This window comes from Diachasma alloeum, unplaced genomic scaffold, assembly GCF_001412515.2.
Source record: "Diachasma alloeum isolate Michigan unplaced genomic scaffold, Dall2.0 Dall_scaffold_01026, whole genome shotgun sequence".
Lineage (NCBI taxonomy): Eukaryota > Metazoa > Arthropoda > Insecta > Hymenoptera > Braconidae > Diachasma > Diachasma alloeum.
In genome coordinates this window covers 29,640-55,133 of record NW_021681138.1, presented here as the reverse complement: position 1 = coordinate 55,133, position 25,494 = coordinate 29,640, and the positions used below count along the sequence as shown (strand labels likewise).

General features: G+C 38.3%; 1 protein-coding gene across 1 annotated transcript in view; it reads left to right on the top strand.

Moving 5' to 3' along the window:
- LOC107045619 overlaps window positions 1-25,320 on the top strand; it is a 54,324-nt gene extending 29,004 nt beyond the window's left edge. Inside the window, exons 2-8 of the mRNA XM_015267941.1 lie at window positions 3,783-3,918; window positions 15,085-15,283; window positions 16,599-16,806; window positions 17,864-18,188; window positions 18,931-19,197; window positions 19,817-21,430; window positions 22,151-25,320. Of these exons, the coding sequence (XP_015123427.1) occupies window positions 3,783-3,918; window positions 15,085-15,283; window positions 16,599-16,806; window positions 17,864-18,188; window positions 18,931-19,197; window positions 19,817-21,430; window positions 22,151-23,753 (4,352 nt within the window). The 3' untranslated portion in view covers window positions 23,754-25,320. The remainder of the gene's footprint in view (window positions 1-3,782; window positions 3,919-15,084; window positions 15,284-16,598; window positions 16,807-17,863; window positions 18,189-18,930; window positions 19,198-19,816; window positions 21,431-22,150) is intronic.
- The last annotated feature ends 174 nt before the right edge of the window (window positions 25,321-25,494 follow it).

Genomic DNA, 25,494 nt, shown 5'->3' with positions numbered 1-25,494 from the left:
CACTTCACCCATACAACATTAAACTGCAGTGATGAATATTTATACCCAAGGTAGTTGAATGCATTGAAACCAGTGGCTCAACAAAGGCGATCGTGCATCAATGTCAGAGTGAACGAGGAATAAAAGAAAAGGAGAAAATAATGACAAAATGTTTCGCAGGCTCTTTCTGCGAATTAACGCTGCCTCGTCCCAATTCTCGACATCTATTTTCATCTCGTCATCCATCGGTCTGTCGCTCACCACTAGTCTGGTTGCTTCCCCCCGAGAAGCCAGCACGTGTGGAGTATATCATAAGAATAATGTTCCCTCGGGGAAAATAAAAACATCCACCCAATTTGGTCCTAATTATGAGTCGAGATCTTCCTTTGTTGTTGTTGAGATGCGGGGACACTCAATCGGATTAAAATCCGGAGTTGATGGGGGGTGATAGGATTTATTCTTGGAATCAGGTGCATAACGACCTGAATATAAATATTTTATTATCAGTTTTGTTATCGTTGAAAAAGTCCGAACGGTCCGACTATTTGGGTCGAGAATTCCTTCCCTCATTGTCTCATTTATAATTCAATTCCTCACAAACTTAATTTCCTTCCATTTACATAAAATTCATGGAATGTCAGGGGTTTGATTATTTCTTTTTTCCAATTGTCTATAACAAAATGATTGATTGTAGGAATTAACGCTTTCATTCACAAATGAATTGGTTTTTTTTTTAACGAATTAAAATTTATAAATCTTTCAGGCAAAATTTCCCCCATCAACTTTTTTATTTTTACCGCAGACAGTTGAAAAGACATTGAGGCGAAGCCATTGTGTTGAAAAGCTCGTCAAACCTCCCAATTACGGTATCTCATTCACCGCAATGACAATTATCGTTTATTCATTCGTTGATTTCGAAGCCCACACGTGAACCGCAGCTCTCCCCTGTCACTTGCGAAAATATTTGCTGGGCATTATAACACCGTCCGTGACCCACAACTGTCCATCACCTCCGAGACACGTGATGATGAGATGGCGAGTACACTCGTAGCACTCTTTCTTCCAGGTGACTAGCTGGTCCTTGTTGAGAATCGAGAAAAATATTTCGAATTCGATCGAGATCGTTGACATTTGATGTTCACTTTAATTCCCTGACCTTGTTAAGTTATTCTTGTTATTAGATTTAATAGGTGTGGAAATATTTGGTGGAGACTCCGTTTTGAGACTTGAAAAATTAGCGCGGGTTCTGTTTAATGAACCGTTTAGTCTTGTTAAAAAAGGGATTTCGAAATAGCGTCAACGCAGAGTGATGTTTAAATGTCGAAATTGACAAAACAACGTTTGTAGGAAAAACAAAATTTTTTTATTACATGAATTTTCTTTTTTTTGGTCAAATCGTAAAACATCTATCACCTTTTTATATGGAAATGAAGACGCATTATGAAAGACATGACGAATGCATAAACAACAATTGATCATGAAGATGAACGATGCATGAAAATCTGAAGAACAGAATTAATTTTACACATTATGAACATAAAACTACTATAGCGAAAATTTAATTTGTGAGTTTAAGACTTCTTTGAGACTTAAAGTTAAACAAAAATTAAATGAGCGGTATTTTCGTTTGACGGACTATTTAGTTTTGTTAAAAACATGTATTTTGACATGGCATCCACACAAGCTGTTGACAAACGCTAAATTTTTATGTTTACAATTTTTTGAAATGTTGAATTTGCCAGACTTTTTAGGAAAAATATTTGTTTCTTATTTAAATTTTCTTTGCGTTCAAAGCCTAAAACATCTATTATTTTTTTACATAAAATTGACAATGCATTACAAAAGATGAATGGAGAAAATATCGATCGATCATAAAGATAAATGACGAATAAAACTCCAAAACACATCATAAACATAAAAAAATACAAAACTGTGACCGAAAAATAATTTTCGAGGATTGAGGAAAAGCGGACAGACAGTTTCAATATATATTCGATATAAAACGACTTCACGGCGTTCCACAAAACCCTTCAACAAATTGAATAACTCACCGAGAATCAATACAATTCCTAAAAAATAAAAAAGAATTCCAATAAAAAATACTCAAACATAAACTGCATTTAAAAAAATACCGATTTTCTCCCGTACACTTACCAAATAAAAAAATAGTGTCCATAAAAAAATACCGATCGAAGCCGCGAATTTTATTGACCAAAGTGAAAAGCAAATGTTCAATGGTCATGAGAGAAATCGATTTGTTTGGGAGCGGCAGGAGAGGGAGATTAGGGAACAGAGTGAGAGCGGAAGGAACTCGAATGTCTCAGGAACAGGCACGACCTGGCTGAGTCCAATCGTCTAAAAAAAGTCATTCGACACTGTTGGTACAAGCGAAAGTTAGCAAAGATCCCTTCAAAATTCCTCCTCCCACTCCTAATTACAAAACGAGGAGTTTTTTTCTCGACAATTTCACGTGAGAGGGGAAAATACTCTTAATACGATGATGTATCGCCCGATCCTTTCGGCCATTTCGTTCCATCCTGACTACACTTGTAACTTAAACTCCTTTCTCCTTGTTGTTCTGTCTTGTCTCCAACCGCGATAAACTTTACGTGTTCATTATAGAAACTTTCCTCGTTATTTATGTTACGAGTCTGCGAACAGCTGGGGCTGCTTCAGTTAAAAATCATTCATCGTGAGATACCTGATGATGATATCAAAACAGTTGCAAGTCGCGAGCGGGGGGCAGTCGTGGAGAGACTGGAGAATGATAAAATCGACTATTGCCAGGAGAAATCATGATGTATGGGAGTTGTGATGTATGAACTGCTGAAGTTCGCGAGTATTTATCGCTCTGAGGATATTCAGCGAGTTTATTTTTTTATCAAGGATCAATTTATATTCGAAGTGACTGATATTCGTGTAAATAGATTGATTTAATCAATAAATTTCTCTCAACTGATTTCACGAAAAGATTGTGAACCCAGAGGAATGACGCATTTTAATTTAATGGAACTATTTATTTGACATTTTCTGTTCATTTAAAAAATTAATGAGATTGAATAGATATTTCAATCGAAATTTTGTAGTTATGTGAAATGAATGATGCGTCCGTTACAAATAAATCCTCTATTAGAATTGAATAAAACTATTTATTTGAAATTTTTGCATTCATTTTTTCAATTAATGAAGGGAAATATTCACTTTGATAGATAATTCTTAATTATATTAAATGAATAATGCATTCATTAAAAATGAATCTTCTACAAAAATCAGATGAGAACGGAAATTAATGTATTTGTGATCAATTTTTGTGTGGGAGTTGCGATGCATGAACTGCTGAAGTTCACGAGTATTTGTCACTCCGAGGATATTCAACAAGTTAATTTTTTCATCAAGGATCTATTTCTGTTCGAAGTGACTGATATTCGTCTAAATAGATTGATTTCATCAATAAATTTCTCTCAACTGATTTCACAAAAATCGGAAACCCAGAGGAATAACGTATTTTAATTAAATAGAACTATTTATTTGACATTTTCTGTTCATTTAAAAAATTAATGAGATTGAATAGATATTTCAATCGAAATTTTTCAATTATGTGAAATGAATGATGTGTCCGTTACAAATAAATCCTCTATGAGAATTAAATAAAACCATTTATTTATTGGTTGTATTCATTACAAATGAATAATGAATAATGCATTTGCAATAATTGAATAATACAATCATTACAAATGAATCTTCTTCAAAAATCAGAAAAAAGGTAATTAATGTAATTTCAATCAATTTATTTTCAATTCCAGTTGTCTACTGCGATTATACATCATCGGGTAGATCCCTACAATTTCTGGAAGAGTACATAGCGAAGGAGGTTTTGCCATGTCTGGGAGACACACGTGCCTCAACGTCCATCTGCAGTCTCCAGTCGTCACTCTTCAGGTGAGTCCCTCCCATAACTCCACAATCTCGGATGAACCGAGGTCAGACTCAGCGTTCAACGGTGAATAATCGAATTACGAGAGAGAGAGTGAGAGAGGAAGGTGCGCCTGCTCGTTCTAAATTGCGGGGGGTTCCTCTCATTCGCTGATGTAGGCCACCAGTGCGCCCGGAGACAACGCACATGGCTCTCTTCTACTGGGCATTCTCAGCTGAGATCAATATCCAACCTCTGCCACTGGAAGCGGCACCCCGTGACGAAAATTCGAAGTGGAAATTTTCTTCGATTATTCAGCGTATTTTTTTTTGTTGAAAAGTAAAATTTTTTCGGGAAAACACGAAAATTATTAATTTTTAAAATTAATAGAAATCGGGAAAACTTGGGTAAATTAATTGATGAATTTTTAATTAATTGGAAATTGAACGTTTGAAAAATATGAGATGCGTATTGTTTTTTTAAGGAGAAGAAATGTCTACGTTATGCAGTCATATAATACAAATGCTTTCAATTGAAGATATTTTATCAATTTCGCATTATTTATCGAAATAAAAAAGCGTGTGTAATAATTTTCATTTCATTTTAATTTATACTAATGAAAAAAATTCATGAAAACTCGAATTGAGGAGGGTCGTTCCATTCATTAAAAAGAAATCCCAATTATTGATTCATCGTTGAAAAATTTCTCACGTGTTCTGCACTAATTTTAATTTTTTGGCTGACATTTGAGGTTCACTTCTTGGAAATTGTGATCGCATTTTAGTTCCACTGAAATTGAAGGAACTTTGTCATTGAAAATTCAAAATTCTTTCAGAAAATCATGAAAATTATTAATCATAAAAATAAACAGAAATGCGGAAAATCATCCAAATCAATTGTTGAACTTCTAATTAATTGAAAATCCAGGTACCGTTATAACCGAATAATCAAACTTCAGAAATCCATTGTGTCGCGAGCAGTTGCAGTAGAACGAAGGGTGGGCGTTGTTGGCCTTGTGGTATGGCCGAGCGCCACGAGTGAATTAATTATGCTCACTTTCCCGGAAACCACGAGTATGTGTGCGCATTGTTACGAAGGGTGCAGCATTGAATTTGTTGTAGCCATTACGTACTAATGAAAGTGGCACTTTAAGTGAATTAAACACTCGGATAAAGCAAAATTGCCGGGACTAAATATTCCGGAAAACTCTCGGATAAATCTTATCGAGCGTCGCACGCTGGATCTCCGTGGATTCAGTAGACACGCATAAGTACACGCGAGAGTCGGACGAATTATCTGAACAAGTGACTTTCGATCGAGATCTATTCAATGACTGGTGAAAGCGAAAGCCCTCCGACAACGGACAATAATCATGTCGTGTTTACGTACAGATCGATAAACGAACGGAAATAACTGACGTCAATTTATCTGACAATTTTCCGATTTTTCAAATCAACGTTTCATGGTAATTTTGCATGATTATCTATCTCGTTTATCTATTCGATCCATGGAAAAATTTCTTGTGCAGACGATTGTATTATATTTATCGGTTGTACACGGTGAAAATTATTTGGTGAATTTCAACATCAGCACCTCTAAATTATTCTACTCAATTTTTCTGTAGCTGATCTTATCATTCGCGTCTTGATTTACATATGTTAGTGCTATTCTTGCAAACATCTAAAGTATTCTCTTGACCCTATAAATAAACAAATAAATAAATAAATAAATATATGGATGAATAAATAAATGAATAAACTAGTTATTGCCCTACGGTGCTAGCGCACTGCGGTGGTGGGCAGGCTTAGCTTTGGGAAGCTAAGCAGCACTGAGCGTGGTCGCTAGATGGATGGGATACCGCGCGGGAACACCTCAGGGAAGAAACATTGTTTGGAAAAACTGGAAAGAGTATTTGGGAAAAACAAATATGCGGAATAAAAAACGGGATGAAGGAATAAGAAACCGTAAAAACCGAGAAGTATACGGTGAAATAGAATAAATAAAAAAATTAATAAACTAGTTAATGAAAAAGTGAATTATTAACAAGCAATTGAATTTCAAGGACAAATTAATTAAATTTCAAAAAAGATTTTTCAATTTCATTCGACAACGATTATCAACGAAATTCTAAAAATGACGAAAATTGTTTTCACATCGGAAATATTTCCAGACTATTCCCCACTTCACCCCTGATTCGCTCAATTTCTGCACTCTCATCATTCTCACTAAACCTCTTGACTTCTTATCACGTACGAAGTTCAAGAACACTAAAATAATGAAACAGCAGAATTTTTTATCCCCCAAAAAAATTAATTCTCACGATTTTTTTATTTCTACAGTTGCACATATTTCCTCTTTATTTATGTTATTTTCTCATGGAAACCCAAAGCCGAGGCCATGCGGTTCATTATGCAGGTGTTGCGTTTACTTAATCAAAGTGAAAAAAAAACATAACTTCCCGGAACTGTAGTCACACTGCAGTAGAGAATAATTTGGGTCAGGGTGGTATTCATTCGAGGGTCGTTGCATCCAGCCAATTAAATTTTATTCCCAATGACGCAAATAAAATTAGCCGTGCGTATTGCCTTTTCCCCTCTTCGAGGAGACATTTCCGAGCGTCCGGGGACAAAGAAAACCCCTCAATGAAGTAAACGCACGGACTGGGAGGGAGAGTGGGATGTTACGTGGGTAATTGACAGTCGTAAACATGATCTATGACTCTGTTAATGATTGTCCGCTGGTGTCGATTCGCGGAAGAGGCTTTTGGACGCGTGAGGAACTTCAGGAACAGGAAATTTAGAATACGGTGGGGGGAGGGGGCTAATGGACTATAGAATGCAACGAACGCCGCCTGAGAATAGAAAGTTAGGAAGGAAAGTCTTGCATTCGGCGCATCGGGCAAATGTCGACCGTGCTGCACGATAATATGTCGATATTTTCAGCGCATGATGTTGTAAGATTGGGGGTAAAAAATTGAAGGCTCGGTAATGCTGGCTACCGCGCGAGCGGAGTTCGAGAAAACATCGGGACAAATGAGGAAGACTAGTTTTTGGTTTATTCTGTCGCTCTGTCACAACTCCGTTGAAGAGAATTGAAGCGAAAATTTCTTCGAGAATTGACGTTTTCAATCATGAAATTTGTCAATTGAATTGTCTGGAACGAATTAGGAATTTTTTTTGTGCAATTTTGTGCAAAAATTTTGTACAAAGTCGCTTTTTTTTAATTATAAATTAGGGATGAAATCGCGAAGTGGCAAAATCGTAATTTTTTACTTTTTAAATAAATATTCCCGACTGTCGAGTTGTTTCACATTTTTAAAACATCTTTTTATTATTGAGACATCAGTCAATGTAGAATGATGTGGATAATTTAGTAGTAATATTAGTATCGATTTTCAGAAAATTTTATACAATTGTTTGTTTCACTGGAAATTTAACGGAATTTTAAATTTTTTACAGTAGGAAGCTGAGAATTCCTCAAATTACTTTAATTTTCAATGATGATATGAATATTCAGTATTAAAATTCCACGTTTGCAACGTACACAAATGAAAAAAGTGTTGATTTTATGTGACATGTTTATGTGATATGTCCCTGATTTTCAGAATCAAAAGTGAAACCCCCCATTATTAGAGATTCGCGATTGTGAAATTCAGCGAGTCTGAAATTTTGAAATTGAGGGATTTTGACACCAATTTTTAGAGACATCGTCAATAATTTTCAGGAAAATGTCACTGATTTTCAGGGATCCGTCTCTAATTTTTAGGAATTTATGACCAAAATTCATAGTGATGCCGTCGAGATTACACGATAAAAATTTTGGATGGATCATCACGGTCAGAAAAAACATCGAAATATACCGTTACGATATATCGGCGATATAAAAACAGAAAAAACCGAAGGAGTCGAGACCCAGATAAGATAAGTCCTCCCGAAATCGTGACGGGATACACCGATCCCATGTTTTTCGAGATTGCAACGATTCCAAAACTTTTGATGTTTTTCCAGACAGTGATGATCTATCCAAATAATTTATCGTGTAGTGTCGACGGCATCACTAAAAATTCAGTGTTAAAAATTCTACTGTCTCCACTATCACCAAAAATGAGTTGCAGATATCTAAAAATAAGTGCCACACCCCTAAAAACCAGCGACATGTTCCTAAAATAGTATATTTCGTAACGAGTGCAAAAAAGTGTTTTTTGGCGAGTGGAAGGTTTCGCCTCCCACTCGCCTTAGGGTCGTGATATAATCCCACGAGCTAAAAAACATTTTTTCACGAGTTACGAACAATATTTTTCATCACAATGTGGCGGAAATTGGACTTTTAGGCACGCGGAGCGTGCCGAAAAGTTCACTTTTCGTCACAGTGTGATGAAAAAAAAAATTCGAATACAGCCTCTTATTTACGTGTCCTAACCAGAAACTCCCTAAAAAAACTTCATATTTGTAAACCCAAGAATCGACCGACTCCCAAAATACTCGACCTCTCAACGTGAAAATGACCAGAGTAACCACTTCTCTGTTTATCACCCATTTCCCATAGCCTCAAAAATAGCCTTCCAGACACCGACCGGATGTGATTTTCCCAACAACCAAGCCCCACCGCAAGCCTCCACTTCTCCGAATGACCGGAGAATCCACAAAGATGTCCATGTACACCTCGCCCATCAACTTGCGGAAATAATTAAGCCCCAAGAAGCCATAAAGCCGCCCCCGAGGTTCAAAGTGACTTCTTCCCTGAAAAATCTCGGCAAACAAGTTGAATTTCACAAGTTTCATCCGCTTACAAAAATTCGCACTGACACCGGATCTCGAAATCCGAGGTGGTGACGATGTTCGTAATTCAACGCCAAAAGTTGCTGGAGTCATTAGATTAGAGCGTTGGGAAAAACCTCGTGAAATTAAGACGCAGAAGCCCGAGATAAAAATAAATAAAAAAACTCTGACACTGTTACGGTAGCCTTCGAACAAAGGAAAAGTTCCCTCAGCCCTGCTATATCCACGCACGTAATAGCATGTGCATAATAAAAACGTCGAGACTGGCTATTAAAGCTGAGGGAGGCTAAAAATAATAGATACGTGATGAGGGAGGTGATAATGACGGGGTCACAACAAAGGTCGAAGAAAGTACTAGGCGATAACAACATGTTTGCCATTCATAAAACCCTGGGACACGCCGTAAAAACTAGTATCTTGAATATACAGAGAAAAATGTTGGAGAAAAATTACGGAATAAGTCAAGTCATCGTAGCGCGAACGCGATTTCTAGTACTTTTTCACCCGTTGGCCCAAGAAAATTTACTGAAGACAAGACATTTTCGTAATTTAATATATTTTTTCGTTCATAATTCAAGACACGGAGAGAAAAACAGCAGAATTCTCCCACACTGTTGGAAATTTCTTGAAATTTCAGCCACAGACATCTGAATTTTCGATGTTGTGAGGTTGAATTCGATTTGAAATGAAAGCGTTCATTGAATTTCTCATTTATCGTGAAAATTCAAGAAAATTGGGTTTTTCATGTTAAATAATCATTGATTTTTCAATGAAAGCTTGAATTTCCAAACTTATTGTGAAAATTGAACATCACATACAATTCAATGTTCAATAGATTGAGAATTCAGAAAAGTTGTCGCCTGAATTTTCAAAATTTTCAAGGTTTTTCAGTGTCATGTGGACCTGAAAATCGAGAATTGCTTGAATATTCAAGAAATTAACTGATTCGTTAATGAAGAATTATACAAAAATTTAATGTAACTTTGTCGTTGTTAAAAATTTCAATCTTTCTCACTTGAAATTTCAACAGTAATTTTCTAACAGTGCAAAAGTCTCACGTGTGCCAAAAAAAATCATTTGTTAAAAATCATCAAAAACTGATTTTTTGGTGCGAAACATGCGAGGCGTGCGCCGAGATTGAAAATTTTCATTGCAAAAACAGATTTAGTCTTTTAAAAAAAAATGTATTTTCTGTGCAAGCAAGAAATGTAATTTCTAGCACTACTTCTTCTAGTGTATTTTGCTTCCGGTAAATACCTATTTTATATGAAACGAGGAATAGTAGTTTGTCGTTTCGGCTATTCAATAATCACAGACTAAAAACGAATTCTTAAATGAAATAATAATTAAGAGCAAAATATTTCTCGATAAACTTCCCTCTATAAAAGATATTTTTATCCTGAAAAGGCGCCGTCTTGTATGAATGATCCGCCTCTTGAGCCAAATATTTCGTCGTTGCTGAAAGCAGAGCAATTATTCATGTTTGTGACTTTCAAATTCGACCCAAACAATCACTTTTTTGGCAATTTTCAACTAACGATTTTGTTGGCCCAAGCAAGGCTTGTTTATAAGTTTAAAACAACACATCCTCGAGTAAGCCACCTAAAATGTCTAGAATTCATATCCTAAAGTCTTCATTTAAGACACCGAAAATGCCTTAAACTGGAGACGCAAACGTCTGAAAAAAAAGACAAAGCTCCCCGAATTACTGCACCGGAATAACCAATAATTTTAATTGTTTCGTCCTCCCAATTCACTAAATGTCAGTTAACAATGCGACAGGCTGACAAGACGTGCAGACGTCCTTGTTGAAGCAAGACTGGCTCTAAAAATACTAATGACACTGAGGAAAACAGAAGATGGGAAAAATCTTCTCTCAATCATTCGGTGATTCGTTGTTGAATGTCAACGAATGGCCTCGGCAATAACGTTGAAGTAAAACAGGCAATAACCGAGAATAATCGAGTGGCACAATCTGCCCAAAAGTGTCTCACTCGCCAAACAGTCACGCGACTGCCACTCCTTGATGTTCAAAGACGCTGACTCCATTAGCGAAAATAGATGTCTCTTTGAGTACAGACGATACATTCCGAATCAACAGTGAGTCATTTCGGGTGAGAAATGAGAGGAAAATAGTGGAAAAATAGATGTTTCGAGGGGGCATGAATGTCAGAGTGTCTGCCGCTGCGCCTCCAACTGCCTCAAGGCTCGCTACGTGCCCTCGCCTCTAGTTCCACTTGAAATATTGACGTTGACGGCTGGGGGGTATATGCACTGCTGCACGTGGTTTATTCAAAGAACCCACGATTGTTTACTCGAGAATTACAGTATTTGAAGTTGGGGACAACTTTGATTCGATGATTGTAGAAAAACACTTGTAAAAGTATTAGAAATGTGGTTAATTTGTCGAATTGGCAAACAGGCTTGTTCATTGTTCAGTTATCTCGGGATGTAGTTGGTTCGAAAGGAAATGTTTAGCTACTTCCTGGGCGTTCGAACGTTAACTGAAGTCGTTAGAGTATTAGTATTCGTAAACATGTCCTGGAACGTACCTTAAGGATATGCAAGTCCTCGGGCTGTTTTTCTCTTTCCTTGAAATGATTTTATGACTTTTTTATTATTTCCGTTTTTGCAACGGTTTCAGTACTTGAACTTCGAAGAACTGTACTTAAATCTTCATTTCACCCTTGGGAGAATTTTTTTGAGAAATGGAAATAACAATTCGGGAAAAAATTGGAAAGTCGTCATTTTTGAAGATGAAAACATAATTTTTGGACGAAATCTGCAAATTTTTTTGACATTCGCTTGAGCCATTCACATTTCATCTGCAAACTCCAATGAATTATGGCCATTTTGTGAAAAATCTAGTCTCCATTTACTTCCCAAAGAGTTGAGGAGTACAATCCCTAGCACCTTAAGGATATGCAAGTACTCTGACAATTGTTTTCCTCCTTGAAATAATTTCATGACTTTTTTATTACTTCCGGTTTGGCAATGGTTTCAATACTTGAACTTCGAAGAGCAATATTTAAATCTCCATTTCACCCTTACGAAAAATATTTTAAAAAAATGAAAATAAAAATTCGTGAAATAATTGAAAAATTGTAATTTTTGAAGGTTAACACAATTTTTTTTAAATCCATAAAAAAATTCTATTGGTATTCGCTAGAATCATCCACTGATTTCATAACTTGAACTTCGGAGAACTATATTTACATCTCCACTTTCCCTTAGGAAAAATATTTGTAAAAAATGAAAATAAAAATTCGTTAAATAATTGAAAAAATTATAATTTTCGAAGATCAACCCAATTTTTTAAGAAATGAGTAAAAAAATTCTATTGGCATTCGCTAGAACCATTCACTGATTTCCTAACTTGAACTTCCAAGAACTATATTTACATCTCCACTTCCCCCAGGAAAACTATCTTTAAAAAACGAAAATAAAAAATTCGCTAAATAATTGAAAAATACTAATTCTTGAAGAAATCCATAAAAAATTGCGATTCGCTCGAACCATTCACTGATTTCATCTGCAAGCTACCCACTCTCGACACCCAACGACTCAACAACATCTAAACCCAATGAATTACGACCACTTCATAAAAACTGTAGCCTCCATTCCCTCCCCATTGCACAACCCCATAATTAAGGACAAAGCCCTCACCTATGAAGTCACAGCCCGCACAATCCATCGACATTGCACTTGAACTGCATTTGAAATACCACAGGAAACGCCTTCGCGATGATAAATTTATCGTTCCGTCACACCCAATCCCACGGCGAAACAACTCCTTTGTGCAGCAGACAGTGCAGGACGAATAAATAAACTCCATTTGCTCAATTCTCCCTTCAATCTCGCCTGGAGTTATTAAAAAACCTCGGTACAAAGGCGTTGATTAAAAGCCAGTCTTTTTATCTCTTAAAAATTCTCCACAAAAGCTCAAGGTCTCATCACCAAGGCCTCGAGCTGTCGCCCTGGTGACGGTTTATGTTCGGTTTATCCCAGTGCTGCTAGTGCGCCCCACGAAATCAAGGATTCAATTTAATCGCCTTGGATATCATCGTGTTCTCATCACTCTCCCCCTCTCCGGGATTTATTTATTATCCTGAAGAGTTTCTCTCCCCCTCAAACAGCATCAGCATTAATATTCATTAGAACGAGAGGAAATAAATATTCAGACCTTGACGTGATGTTGCACCGGGTCAAGGTCAGCCAGGAGAACAATTTCACTGGGGAATATTAGAGGCGAATGCATGCCATTGAATTGGGTCAACTAATCAGGCAGTCTCACTGAGGAAGCCACAAACATCAAGGGACAATCGTCCCAGTTATTGGAATGCATGGGTTTACTGGAGCAATAACGGATCCAACAACACTATCGCCAACATTCGAGGAAGCCAACGTCTATTCCAATGTCGGTGGCGACAGGTTCTCAACAAAATCCAAGTCAGTGGGTTCCAACCATTTGACCAGAAAGTACCGTAAATCCATACGATACTAGATAACACGAGCCATTCCACTGTGTCTAGACGTTTGTAGCTTGAATTTACTGGGTGTAACCGTGAAATTTTATGTTGGATGAACGTTTTTCTTGAGATAGAATTTTACCGATGCACGAGTTTTTTAGGTTTACTGGATTTTAGTGGTTATTTTATTGAGGTTTTTAAATGAAAATTCGTGATTGAAGGAACGTGAGAATGAGAATTATTTTGTTTAATTAATATTCTAATTAATTAGGAAATTATTTTAATGAATTGTAAAATTTACGTGGAATTAAATTTTACTGTTGTACTCATTTTTGAGTTTCAATGAATTTTAGTTTCTTTTTGAAGGAGTGAATAGTCACGTGGGAATGAGAATGATTTTACTTGATTGATATTTTAATGAGTTATGGATCTGTAGAAAATGCGGTGTATGAAGATATATCTGGTCTTCTATTTTCAAAGGAACAAGGAAGGAGGAATCGTAAAATTTAATGTGGGATGACATGTTCAACTGATGATTCACTAGTTTTTCATTTTATTCTTCTTTGTATTAAATTTTTCAAGAAATAAAGTCACATTTCAGTAGCGAAGCGCTAAACCGGGTTAAGTCGATTTTGACTTTTCATCAGTTTTTGACTGATATCTCGGAACCTAAGAGAGATAGCGAAATTTTGCTCATGACCTTTTTTATAACACTTAATTGCATATACAAAAAAGGTTATGACCAAACTTTTTCTATCCCTTTTAGATTCCGAGATATTCGTCAAAAACTGGCCACTTGTCAAAATCGACTTAACCCGGTTTACCGCTTCGCTACTGATTTCACAAAGTAAATCACAAATTGAGGAATTTTTTCTCCGTGGATACGAGATACCACGAGCCATTCCAATGTGCCTCGACGATTGCGGGTTGAATTTACTGGATGTAACCGTGAAATTATATGAATAAAATTTTACTATTCATTTTATTGAGTTTTAAAAATAAAAATTCATCATTGAAGCAATGAATTATCATATGGGATTGCGGATTATTTCATCCAATTAACAGTTTAATGAATTATGAATCTTCAGAACATGTGGTGTACGAAGATATATCGCTGGCCGTATATTTTTAAAGAAACAAGGAAGAATTGTAATCATGAAATTTTATGTTGGATGACATTTTCAACGGCCGATTCACTAGTTCTTTAGTTCTACTGGATTTTAGTTTTCATTTTATGAAATTTTTTCAACATACCAATGAAAACTTTCTCATTTAATTAATACCCCAATAAATTATGAACATTTAGAAAATATAGCACGTGAAAATAAATGAAGAAAATGAAGAAATTTCAACTGTTTAATATTTTATTTTTATGAAGCGTTATACCCCTCCCAAGTTTCCGCCTTTTCGGAAATTTTCTCAGGTTAAAAACGACTATAACTACGCAACTAACGCATTTCAATAATAAAAAATCGTTATTTGCAATATTTCTGTTCATTCAAACAATATTTTTCTGTTGGAAATCAATGAATTCATATAGTCACACGTCTAAACAGTATCAGATAAATTATTCATTCATTCCAAATGAAGGATTATTACACGTTATTAAATCCCCTTCCGTTAACAACCGGATCAAGCAAACACTTGTTTACAATAGAAAAATTATCCATTTCAAGGGAATAAAAACGCGAATAATAATCAAATTTAGGTTCAAAAAAACCTTCATTAGGAGTTTGAAATTAATCATTGTTAATTATTTATCTGGGTGCAGTACATCACACCAAAAAAACAAATTTCCATATCGAAAAAGTCCTCTGCATACATAAAAAAATAATAATAATGGCAACGAAATGTGTCAATCCTTTTAAGGTCCGCATCCCGTTTTCCTGCGTGCTCTTTTTTGAAGAAACATAAATGTTAACAATCTGTACCGTGTGTGTTACAGGCACGAGGCCAGAGACATCGTTCGCCATGCAGTGGGGGCAGGGGAGCAGGACGCTGTACTCTTTACGGGTCACGGTACCGACGATGCCCTGCGCACTCTTCTTCATCATCTTGACCTCCCTGGGAGGCCGATGATCGTGTTTGTCGGGCCATTCGAACACCACGCCAACTTGCGACCCTGGCGAGAGCACGACACCAAGGTACATCATTTTTATTTACTCCCGGTATAATTTTTCACTCGGAGCGTAACAAGGCAGCGAGTTATTTCAAACAGCAGGAATGACTCCCAATGAAAGTCGTTTGCGTTTCAAGAACGAGGGTTAAATTAAAATCAAGTTGTTTGTTTGTTTGCGTGGAATGCATTTCCGCTTTTTATTTCGCGGTAATAGAGAAATTAATTTTACGAGATGAAGAGTTCTTCCACGTGGAAGGTGATGACGTCGACTTGTCGAACAGGAATTCGTTGTGAACTGTTTTTTGTCGATTTGATCTTGTAAATGATCGAATCGACTCCCCTGATACATCAAATGTAACACATTTGCGCAAGACAATTGTGGGTCATTCATGCTCGTCCGTAGCCAGATAGTAAAAGTCAAAGTCCTATGGATGACAGCCAAAAGTTTTTTTGGATTCAAACTTTAAGAGGGAGGGAGATGGAATCATCGGGCTTGATACCAAGCCAGGGAGCACAATCGCTTCGACACCAATTTTTGGCCGATGTCCAGGTGGTTCCTCTCTGAATTCCTTCGACCAAAGCAACATATCGAAAGGGCGACAGGAAAGATTGTGTTTTAGACGTACACTGAGAGAATATAAAAGTAAAAATTGCTACGGGATTGTAATAGTCGAGGACTGTACCGGAAAGACTTAAAAATTTTGTTCATTTCAACCGAACTTTTGCGATGTGGAATTCATTTTTTACGATTTAACATAGTGATTTTATATTCTTTTCGTATACGAAAAAATTTCCCCGAAAAATCCATTAAATTTTGTAGGAAATTCCATTGGATTTCTATTAGTTTCTTCAATTTTTCCGATTCTATGGAAAAATTCCGCGGCTTATCTGCGCTTTCGTTCAGTGGAATTGTTCAATGGAAAATATTCTTGATAATTAACAGAATTTTGAATGGAAGTTCAATAAAATGAATAAATAAATGTTTACAATTCAGCTATTTCATGTTTGGATGACAGATAGTCTTTAACTGATGCGACATTTTACATTTTTCGCATTCTTTAGAGCTTCAGAGTCACCAAGATAACATTTGTCGAGAAAATTCTGGAATTATCAAAGCGCGAAGAAGTAGAATCGCGGAAAAAGCGGATAAAATCCGGTTCTGTGACGTCTGGATCTTCATTGATTCGAATCACTAATCTTCAACAATCGATTCTGATAGTAGAGCTCAACCGTAGCGTTACGCAACTCGGATAAATACCGACGAGAGTGGATTTATTATCCTTGGCATTAAGTGCCTTTCACTCCTGATTGTTAAATTGTTGGTTGTTGGATCGTTGAAGGTGGTGAGAATCGCCGAAACCAGGGAGGGGTTCTTGGACTTGAATGACCTTGAGAAGAAACTGCAAGAGGCGAGGAGTTTTGAGGGGATTATGGTTGGATGCTTCAGTGCCGCTAGTTGCATTACTGGGGTGCTTGCTGACGATGTTGCTACTACCCTGATGTTACATCAGTATGGGGCACTCAGTGTGTGGGATTATACGTCAGCTGGTGAGTAGATTATTTCAGAAATTGCAATTTTTTTAAAAGAATTTTCAGTCTCGACTTTTTAAAAACAAAAAAACTTGGAGATTCAGAAAATCGGCTTAATCCCTGTCTTTTCGCGAATTTTCTTTGTGGGAAATTCTATAATTTATGAGAACGTTCAAGAATTGAAGAGTTCGTTCCCAACGAAACAGTTCACATTGTCCGAGAAAATTCTAAATTCTGGAAATCTATAATGAAGTTCATTTGACATTTTGTCCTGACTATACTGTTGGAAAAAAAATGGAATTTCATGGACAGACGACTAGTAATTTTCAGGAGAGTGACATTGGATGCGATTTAAAGGGGAGAAATCATCAAATTTCAAGTTTCACTGAAACTTCAATGAAATTCCAAATTTTTGAGCAGCATTGATGTGAGAATTCCTCAAACTATTTGAATTTTCAATGAACTGATCAATATTCAGTACCAAATTACGATGAATTTTCAATTAACAAAAATAATTGAACGAAAATGTACTGTTCTACCTGACTTTTCCATGAAATTTTACATTTTCAATGACGAAATTCCTTAAAATTTCCTTGGAACAAAAATATAATCAAAATTTACGAAAAGCATGCCTGACATTTCAGTCAAAAATTTTCAAGAACCTCCTATTACTAAAATAAATACTCTTTGAAAAATCGCAAACTCAATTTCCTAAAGGACTTCAGCTTTACTCAACTTCGAAAACCAGAATATAACAGCCAATCCCCCAAACAATTCATACCATAAAATCTCCAATAAAAAATAATCCACTAATAGCGCCATTACCGACGATCTCTCCGAAAGAAACCGGTTATCACCAAAAATAAATCAGCCAATTACTCCATAAATCACCCACACGCGTACTAAATGTCTAATTAACGCTGACTTAACGTTCGACTCCACCCCTTTTATTGCCGAACGCCTCTCCAAATACTTGAAAATACCACTTGAGATCTCCAAAAATGAAAAAATCATTATCGTAAAGCCTTACGACACTGACTCACGCCATTAATGCCCCCGTTTTTCCATCTCCCAGCCCCATTCGTCGAAATGGACATGAATCCACACTTACCGGGCGTGGGCGAGACTGCTGTTCACAAGGACGCAATAATATTCAGTGGCCACAAGTTCATGGGCGGTGCACAGTCACCCGGTGTCCTCGTTATCAAGAGATCACACCTCCCAAAGGACATTGCAACTGAGGACATGAGAGATTCGCATCATTACCTCAGAGATCCTGAGTTGCGAGAGGAGAGTGGTACAGCCGGGGTTGTCGAGTCAATAAGATGTGGTTTGGCAATGCAATTGAAGGAAAACGTAACAGCACAGGCCATTGTCACTAGACAAGATAAAATCTCCAGGTGAGTGCATTGATTGTTATATCAGAGATGTCATTCATTGGGCATGATTTCATCATGCGGCGGCTGTTATCGAGGAGCTCATGATGTGCGAAGTTCTGTAATTGTTCCTATCTTATTGTGAGATCCACAGATAGGGGTTTTAATAGCCAGCGAGCATTCTCACTCGTCTTCGGTATTATTTTTACTCGCATTTTCCTGATGGCATCAGGTAATTACTGGCCTTGACCATCAAAGTGGTAAATCGAGTGCGTTATGGAAGGTGGGACTGACTGGCTCATGAATACTCGGGGAATTTTAATGGTTTTGACATTGCTCGAACTATTTTCTTTCCTCAATCTGTGGTTTCACGGCGCTACTGTTAAATTTTATTGCGACTTCCTGGTTTTGGGGGTAAATACTGATAAAATGAACTGCTTGATGCGACGTTCAGAGGGCATTCAGCCATGTTTTTAGGTAAATTGTGATGTGAGTAATGTGATTAGATGATTAATTGACTTCTGACGATCAAGTGAAGGCATCACAGGCAATTTCTTTAGGTCTCTCTATCAAACGTTACGACCTCGACCTCGAGTCATGAACTGTTGATAAATGTTTTCTACGTTTCGGATTTTTCTCCTTTGGGAGCTCCGTCGATAATTCATGATCTGTTAATTAATATCACATAACTCACACGTGATACGGAACCAAAACATTAACGTAATGAAGTACTCATCTTAATTAAGGCTTGTTTCTCTGTTTTTAGACAAGTGCTGGCGCACGTGCGAACGATACCCGAGTTAATTCTCCTCGGCAGCTCGTCAAACAATATCAAACGACTGCCAATATTCTCGTTTATGGTCAGACATCCCAGGGGCACGTTTCTCCATCATAACTTTGTGTGCGCTATTTTAAATGATGTTTTTGGAATTCAAGCGAGAGGGGGATGCGCATGCGCCGGTCGATATGCACACGATCTCATGGGAATTGACACTGACCTTGCACGAAAATACGAATCTGTACTTTCAGACAGGTATTTTAATCCTTCAGTTTTTAACTCTTTCAACCCTCAACTTATAATTCTTTTTAATTGTTAATTTTTTCTGCAATTCACTTTGAAAAGCGGTGGTTTGGGAAAATTATGCAAATTTTTACAGAGAACTTTTGGGCCAGTGTTGATTAAAAGTGAAAAACGTTTTGATTTCTCCATATTATTCTTTGAATACAGTTCATTTGAATTCAAATTTTAGTTTTTTATCTCACTATTTGCTATCATTTATTGTGGGAATTCTCACGGAGAACCCATTAGACGAGGCATTCCATTCGATAAATTTTGAAGAAGTTTATGGGGAAGATATTCAGCCCAGTTACCTATTTTGAAAATCTAGGAAGAAATTAGAAAGTCTAATTTTTGGAGAAGACCCGTAGAATACTTGAAAAACAGTTGCCTTCGGAAGGTCAAACTTTTTAATTTATAATTCATGAACCGTCTTTAAATTTTGAAAACCATCTTTTCGAAATCTTTGCAAATTTGTATATTTTCTGACATTTACTGTAAATCAGTTTTATAGGCAAAAAAATCTATTTCTTTAAAAAATATTTCTTCCTTCTTCAACATTATTCCCAATAATTAACGAATTTGTCTTCCCTAGTGGATTACACTGCGGAAGAGAGGATTGCAACACCGAAGCCCTGCGCCCAGGTTTCGCTCGCCTGTCCCTCCCCTACTTCATGTCCGAGGCCGAACTGGCCTTCGTCCTGGAAGCCCTGAAAATGGTGGCAACAGAAGGCTGGAAACTTCTCCCCCAGTACGTCCTGAACCCGGACACCGGCGAATGGCGTCACCACACAAACTCAGTCTTCAAAGAGCGAAAATGGTTGGCCTCGATAAGATACACAGACGGTAAGATGGTATCATCAGAGCGTCGAGTATCGGGTGGTGGTGGGGTCTTCCCCCAGAGCTACAGTGACTGCCTGCAAACGGCGCGAAACATCTTCAACAGGGCCCGAAAAATGGCGCACAGATACCCCCTCCAAATTGACAGAAGCGTAACCTTCTCCGAGAATCTGGAGTGCCTCAGATGGTTCATCCTGCCAGCGGAGGCCCAAGATCTGCTCCTAGGAAACTCCCAGAACGTGAAGCAAGACCTCCCCTTCGACCCCCAGTCCAGAAAGCACCAATGGCGTGACATAACTTCAAACTCTACTGCATTAATCAGAAGACTAAACAGTGACATCCCGAGAACAGGAAATCACCCGCCCCTGTCAGTGCTATCATCCCCCCGCCACCACAGTCTGCCAGCCCTCTCGATGACCAGACAAAACAGCCTCCAAGACACCTCGGACGAAACCCTAGCCCTCGAAGGTGTGGACAAGCACGACAGTTCATCAAAGCCCAAGAAGCCCTTCGAGAGAAGCCAAACAAGCGGACAATTCTCCAACCACTCATCTCGAGCAGGCTCCCCCTCCCCAGCAGTGAAATTCGCTGTTGGCGAAGCGGTGTCACCTCCCATGATTCTTGGAACGACTCCAGCAGGTGCTAGGTTATTATCAGATGAGCACTCACTGCCAACGGGAGGAAATGTACCGAGAATGGGACGTGCCAGATGCAATTCACTCGGTAGCTCTGCCATAGGAAAGACTCTGCCAGTGCCAATTCCCCTGAGTCCTCAGACGTTAGCCAGTTTAGGACTTGCTAACTCATCTGCTGTCAGCAGAAATCATCGAAATTGCAGCTGCACCTGTCGAGTCGAGTTGTCCTCCTCCTTGGACTTCGACGGAACCACTGACAGTCCGAACAGATCTCCATTGTCCTCCTCGACATCCTCGCCCACCTCCTCCTCCTCACCGTCGCCCTATCCCTGTGGGTATTCATCCTTGACCTCGCATCATCCCGCACATCCCCAACAGCATTGTCCGCAGCACAGCGAGGGACATGCCACGCAGAAGCTGGGGAGATGCTCCCCCATTCTATCCAGTTTTAGTCAGAGCTCTGATGACGATCTCCACGCGTATCTGAAAGGAAGGACCGAGGACATTGCTACGGAGATCAAATCGGAGATCAGGGAAGTCATTTCTCAGGTCGACGATGTATTGTCCGAGAGCAACTCTTCGGATCTTGGAACCCCGCAGCATTATCCTCACAGGACTTTCTCCAATGGGAGTGATAAACCACACAGGGATGACTCATTCTCAGCTAGTGAGATTGCCGAGTACCTCATGGAGTTCTCGAAGGAAATGGCTAGTGAAGTCAAGTCCGAAATCAGGTAAGGATCTTGCAATGATTTCATTTTATGATTTCACATTGAACTCAAAAAGGTTTACGAATATAAAATAATACTCGTAGAAATTGTCAATCATTCGAATTTCGTTATTCCAATAACTCTACCAACTTCAAAGTTTTATAATACAGAAGGCGAATACGGAACCGATCTTATCCCCACTTATTAGCTATTTCGAATTTCTCTAGGCCATTTTGCGGTTCGCAATAATGTCAACTCAAAAATAAAGTAAACTACTTGATCATCTTCTTTCTGCCAACTTTTCAAGTGATAAATCCCCTCCTCATCAGGGCAATTGATTATTTTCCATCTACGTAATCCAACAAAATAAGACAACATTACAATTCTTGCCTGTTGAGATAATCAATTTTCGAGATAATAAATGAAAATAACTGATAATTCAAGGATCATTTAGTTCCTTCTAAAAACGAGAAGCCTGGAGAAGTGGAAGAAATATGAATATTCATATCGGTGGTTGGAAAAGTGATTCACTTATCTATTTCCGTTTCTCCCAAAATACTTATCGATAAATATTCAAGAAGTTATCAACATTCAAAGAAAAGGTCAAAAGTATCCATTTTATCGCACTCTCCCCTATAGTCCGCAGGTAAACCCAACTTATCACAGTCTAAAACCTGTAATCACCCCGTTAAGACATTCCCCCAACTCTCGATATTAACATGAATACTTTGTTCCTATGGACAGGTGTATGGTGAATGCGGTAGACGGTCTAGGTAGATACTCCCCGGACCTCCACTCGTCAACCCCATCGACCAATTCCCCTGGCTACAAAACCCCGGAGCGCCGTCTACCCGACTCTCCCCTCGCACGCCTCTCGAAAGGTGCTAAACTCAACGAACTTTTTCAATCCCAAGAGAGCAAAATGTCGAGCGAGTGTTCGTCCGACGAGACTGTGATATATGTCGTTGGTCCACGCACAGCTGCCCAGACTAATCACGAGAGAGCAAAAACATCCGACGAGGAAGAGGAGCACAGTGGCAAACAATCAGCCAAATCCGTTGTAGAGATGTCATCGAAGGGAGTGAAAACATTGCCAGAGATATATTCAGCTATTAATTCGGTTAGCTCCCAAGACAGTGGTATCAATTTGTCATTTCACGAGAGTGACGTGAGGACCACTGATCATCTTGGTAGGAGTGGGTCGAGCAGCAGTGGAAGCAGTGCTGAATCATCTGGCACGAGTTTCATTAAGAAGTGTAAAGGTCTTGCTGAGAGAAAACGAGACGATAAATTGCCGAATGATGTGTCGGACGACGAAGACATCAGGGAGGAAGATGTCTCAGTATCTGAGGATGAAGATGTTCTGCTGAAGAAGTTGGAAGAGAGCTGTGAGGGAAATGCCCCACAGTGGCACAGCCCCTCTAGCAGCATCTGGAAGCCGACTGTTGAGGCCATCCACGAGTATGACATGATAAGAGATAAAGATAGGGTTCTCATTTGTCTCCCCGTGTCGACTGTCGGCATCGGTGTGGCTGCTGGCAAGCACTCGCTGGCTTTATTACATACTTTGCACCAGTACCAGTTCTACGCAAAGTCCAAGAATATTGATTTTGAGATCGGAGCTGTTACGATTAACAGCGGAAGTAGTTATGATCCTCTGGAGAGCATGAGTTACCTGAAGAACTTACAGGTGACTTATTTCTACGAAGAAGCCGAAGAGCAGACTGAGCTCATCAATTCTACGAAAACAGGGGATGGGTTCGGGGAAGGTAATGGCGAAGGGAACTCAGAGAGTTGTGGGGTTTGCGGAAGGGTGGGAGATGTCACTAGACAGAGACTTTATTCGGTGGCCAAGAGGTATGGGTACAATGTTTTGGCTCTTGGTCAGCATTTGGACGATCTTGCTGAGGGATTTCTGTCTTCTCTGTTCTGCACTGGAAAGCTTAAGGCCATGAAGGCTCATTACTACGTCAAGGAGCAGGAACTCAGGGTCATCAGACCCTTTGTCTACGTGAGGGAGCGGGCACTCAGGCAATTTAATGAGGATAAAAAGCTGCCGATGTTGAGGGTCAATTGTGGAACTTGCGAGGAGAGTGGGGCGAGCAAATTGCAGAGGAATAGGGAACTCTTGGCGGGACACGAGAGGTCTTATCCGAGATTGTATTGGTCGTTGAGGACTGCACTGAGGCCTTTGATACTTGCTAGGGGTCCGGCTCAAGGGTCCGGCCACCAGGCGCAGAGGCACAGGCACAAGGGGAGGAAGGGGGCACTTGCTACTTTAACGGTTCTTGCGACTTCACAGGAATTGGCGGATAGTGAGAGTGAGGATGAGGGACAGGTTATTTGAGAGGGGTCGATGACGATGAAGTATCGTCAGTCGAAATTACTGGGGATGAGGGAGAGTGCTGTCAAGGGGGCGAAGGCTTACGAAAGGCTGGCTTGAATAAGACTTTTTTTTATTGTGGGGAGGAACATTCGTGCGGTTTGACGCGGAAATTCGGAGACTCGAATTCTTCAAGTGATAATGACTTTTAAATAATTGTTATTGGTATTTTCGCGCGTGGAAAGTACCTTGTGACTCGGGTAATCGGAGGGAATGGTCGATTTGTGAATGCACACTGCAGTGAATTCGGGATTTTGAAGCTTTATTATGTTTAGGAGGTTGACGTTTTGAGAGTATATTCGAGGATTTTAGTAGTCTTTTATACTTTGGGATTGATTTTGAGGAGAAATTTACTGCAGGGGTTGTACTTAGGGAGCTACTGATTCACGAAATGTTTGAGCTTCAGCTTTTTTGGGAATTATTGGTCTGATAATGTACAGTAGCTGTGAAGTTTGTACATATATCAATCTGACTTTGATTATGTTCACTTTATGAAGATGTATGCATGTTATTTACTATGAAATTTTAGAATTTCAAAATGATTCGTGAGTTATGCTGAGTAGGTTTAAGGAGAAATGAACGGCGACTGTACAGAACACAAGAAATTTTCCTATTTTTTCGAAACTAATGGAATAATATGAAGAGTGATTGAAATATGATTGACCGTCTGGTTTTATAAATTTGTAAATAATGATGGAACATTAAACGGTGATTTGTACTTACAGTGCCGTCCCCGTTCATCTTTGCTCGCATGCCTCAATGTAAATTGTAGAATTGCATGGTCAGAGAACATTTTGAAATTCATTTGTGAAATGAATTTGTGAAATGAATTTGCGAATAACAACCCAATTGGCGATTTCCTCGAGGACAATAATATCATGAGACTGCCTCGAAGACTAAAATTTTTTTTAAACTACCTTTCGGCTATTTCACGCCGAATGTTTGTATTAATGTCACTACATCGAAATTGTGGATACAATGTCAAGTACTGACGAAACAATTTCATCCCAAGAGCATGATTGAAATTTTTGTAGATTAGAAAGTAAATGACAAACCCCAAAAATTGTTACAAATTTGAAATGAACATAATCTTTACCTTAAACAGAAAGAATATTTTCGACGTGGGGTATTTGGAAATCAAAGACGACGGGACAATTGATCGTCATTGCATTTCGTAGAATATAAGAGTTTCTTTCTTATTGAAAAAGGCATTGACTTGTCGTACTTAATCGTGGCAAAATCTTGGAATAGCTACTAATAACTTTGAGACATAAACCAATGTTGACGAAATGTATCAAGTTTACGATCGTGATACCGATTGATTGAAGAGTTATACAAATAATTATGAATAACAAATTTATATGTACGGTGCGAGCACGTCCAAGCGGCACACAGCCCACAGTGTAATTGAAACATTATAGATATTTATGGTATATATTTTCTGAGAGTTGAAATGAAGAATGCATATTGTTAAATATTGTAAAGATGTGTAATTTTATTTATGGCTAATAAATAAAAGAGTTTAAAATAACCTCTGATCATTGATTCTTTTTATGATGATGAACGAAAAATTCATGAATAATCAAAAAATCAATTTGTTGATTTTTAAGTGTATTTTTTTGGTCAATTTCTGTTTTCGAAGAACAAATAATGAAAGGAAATGAGAATTAGGAAAACAAATGATGAGTGGAAATCCCAGAGGACA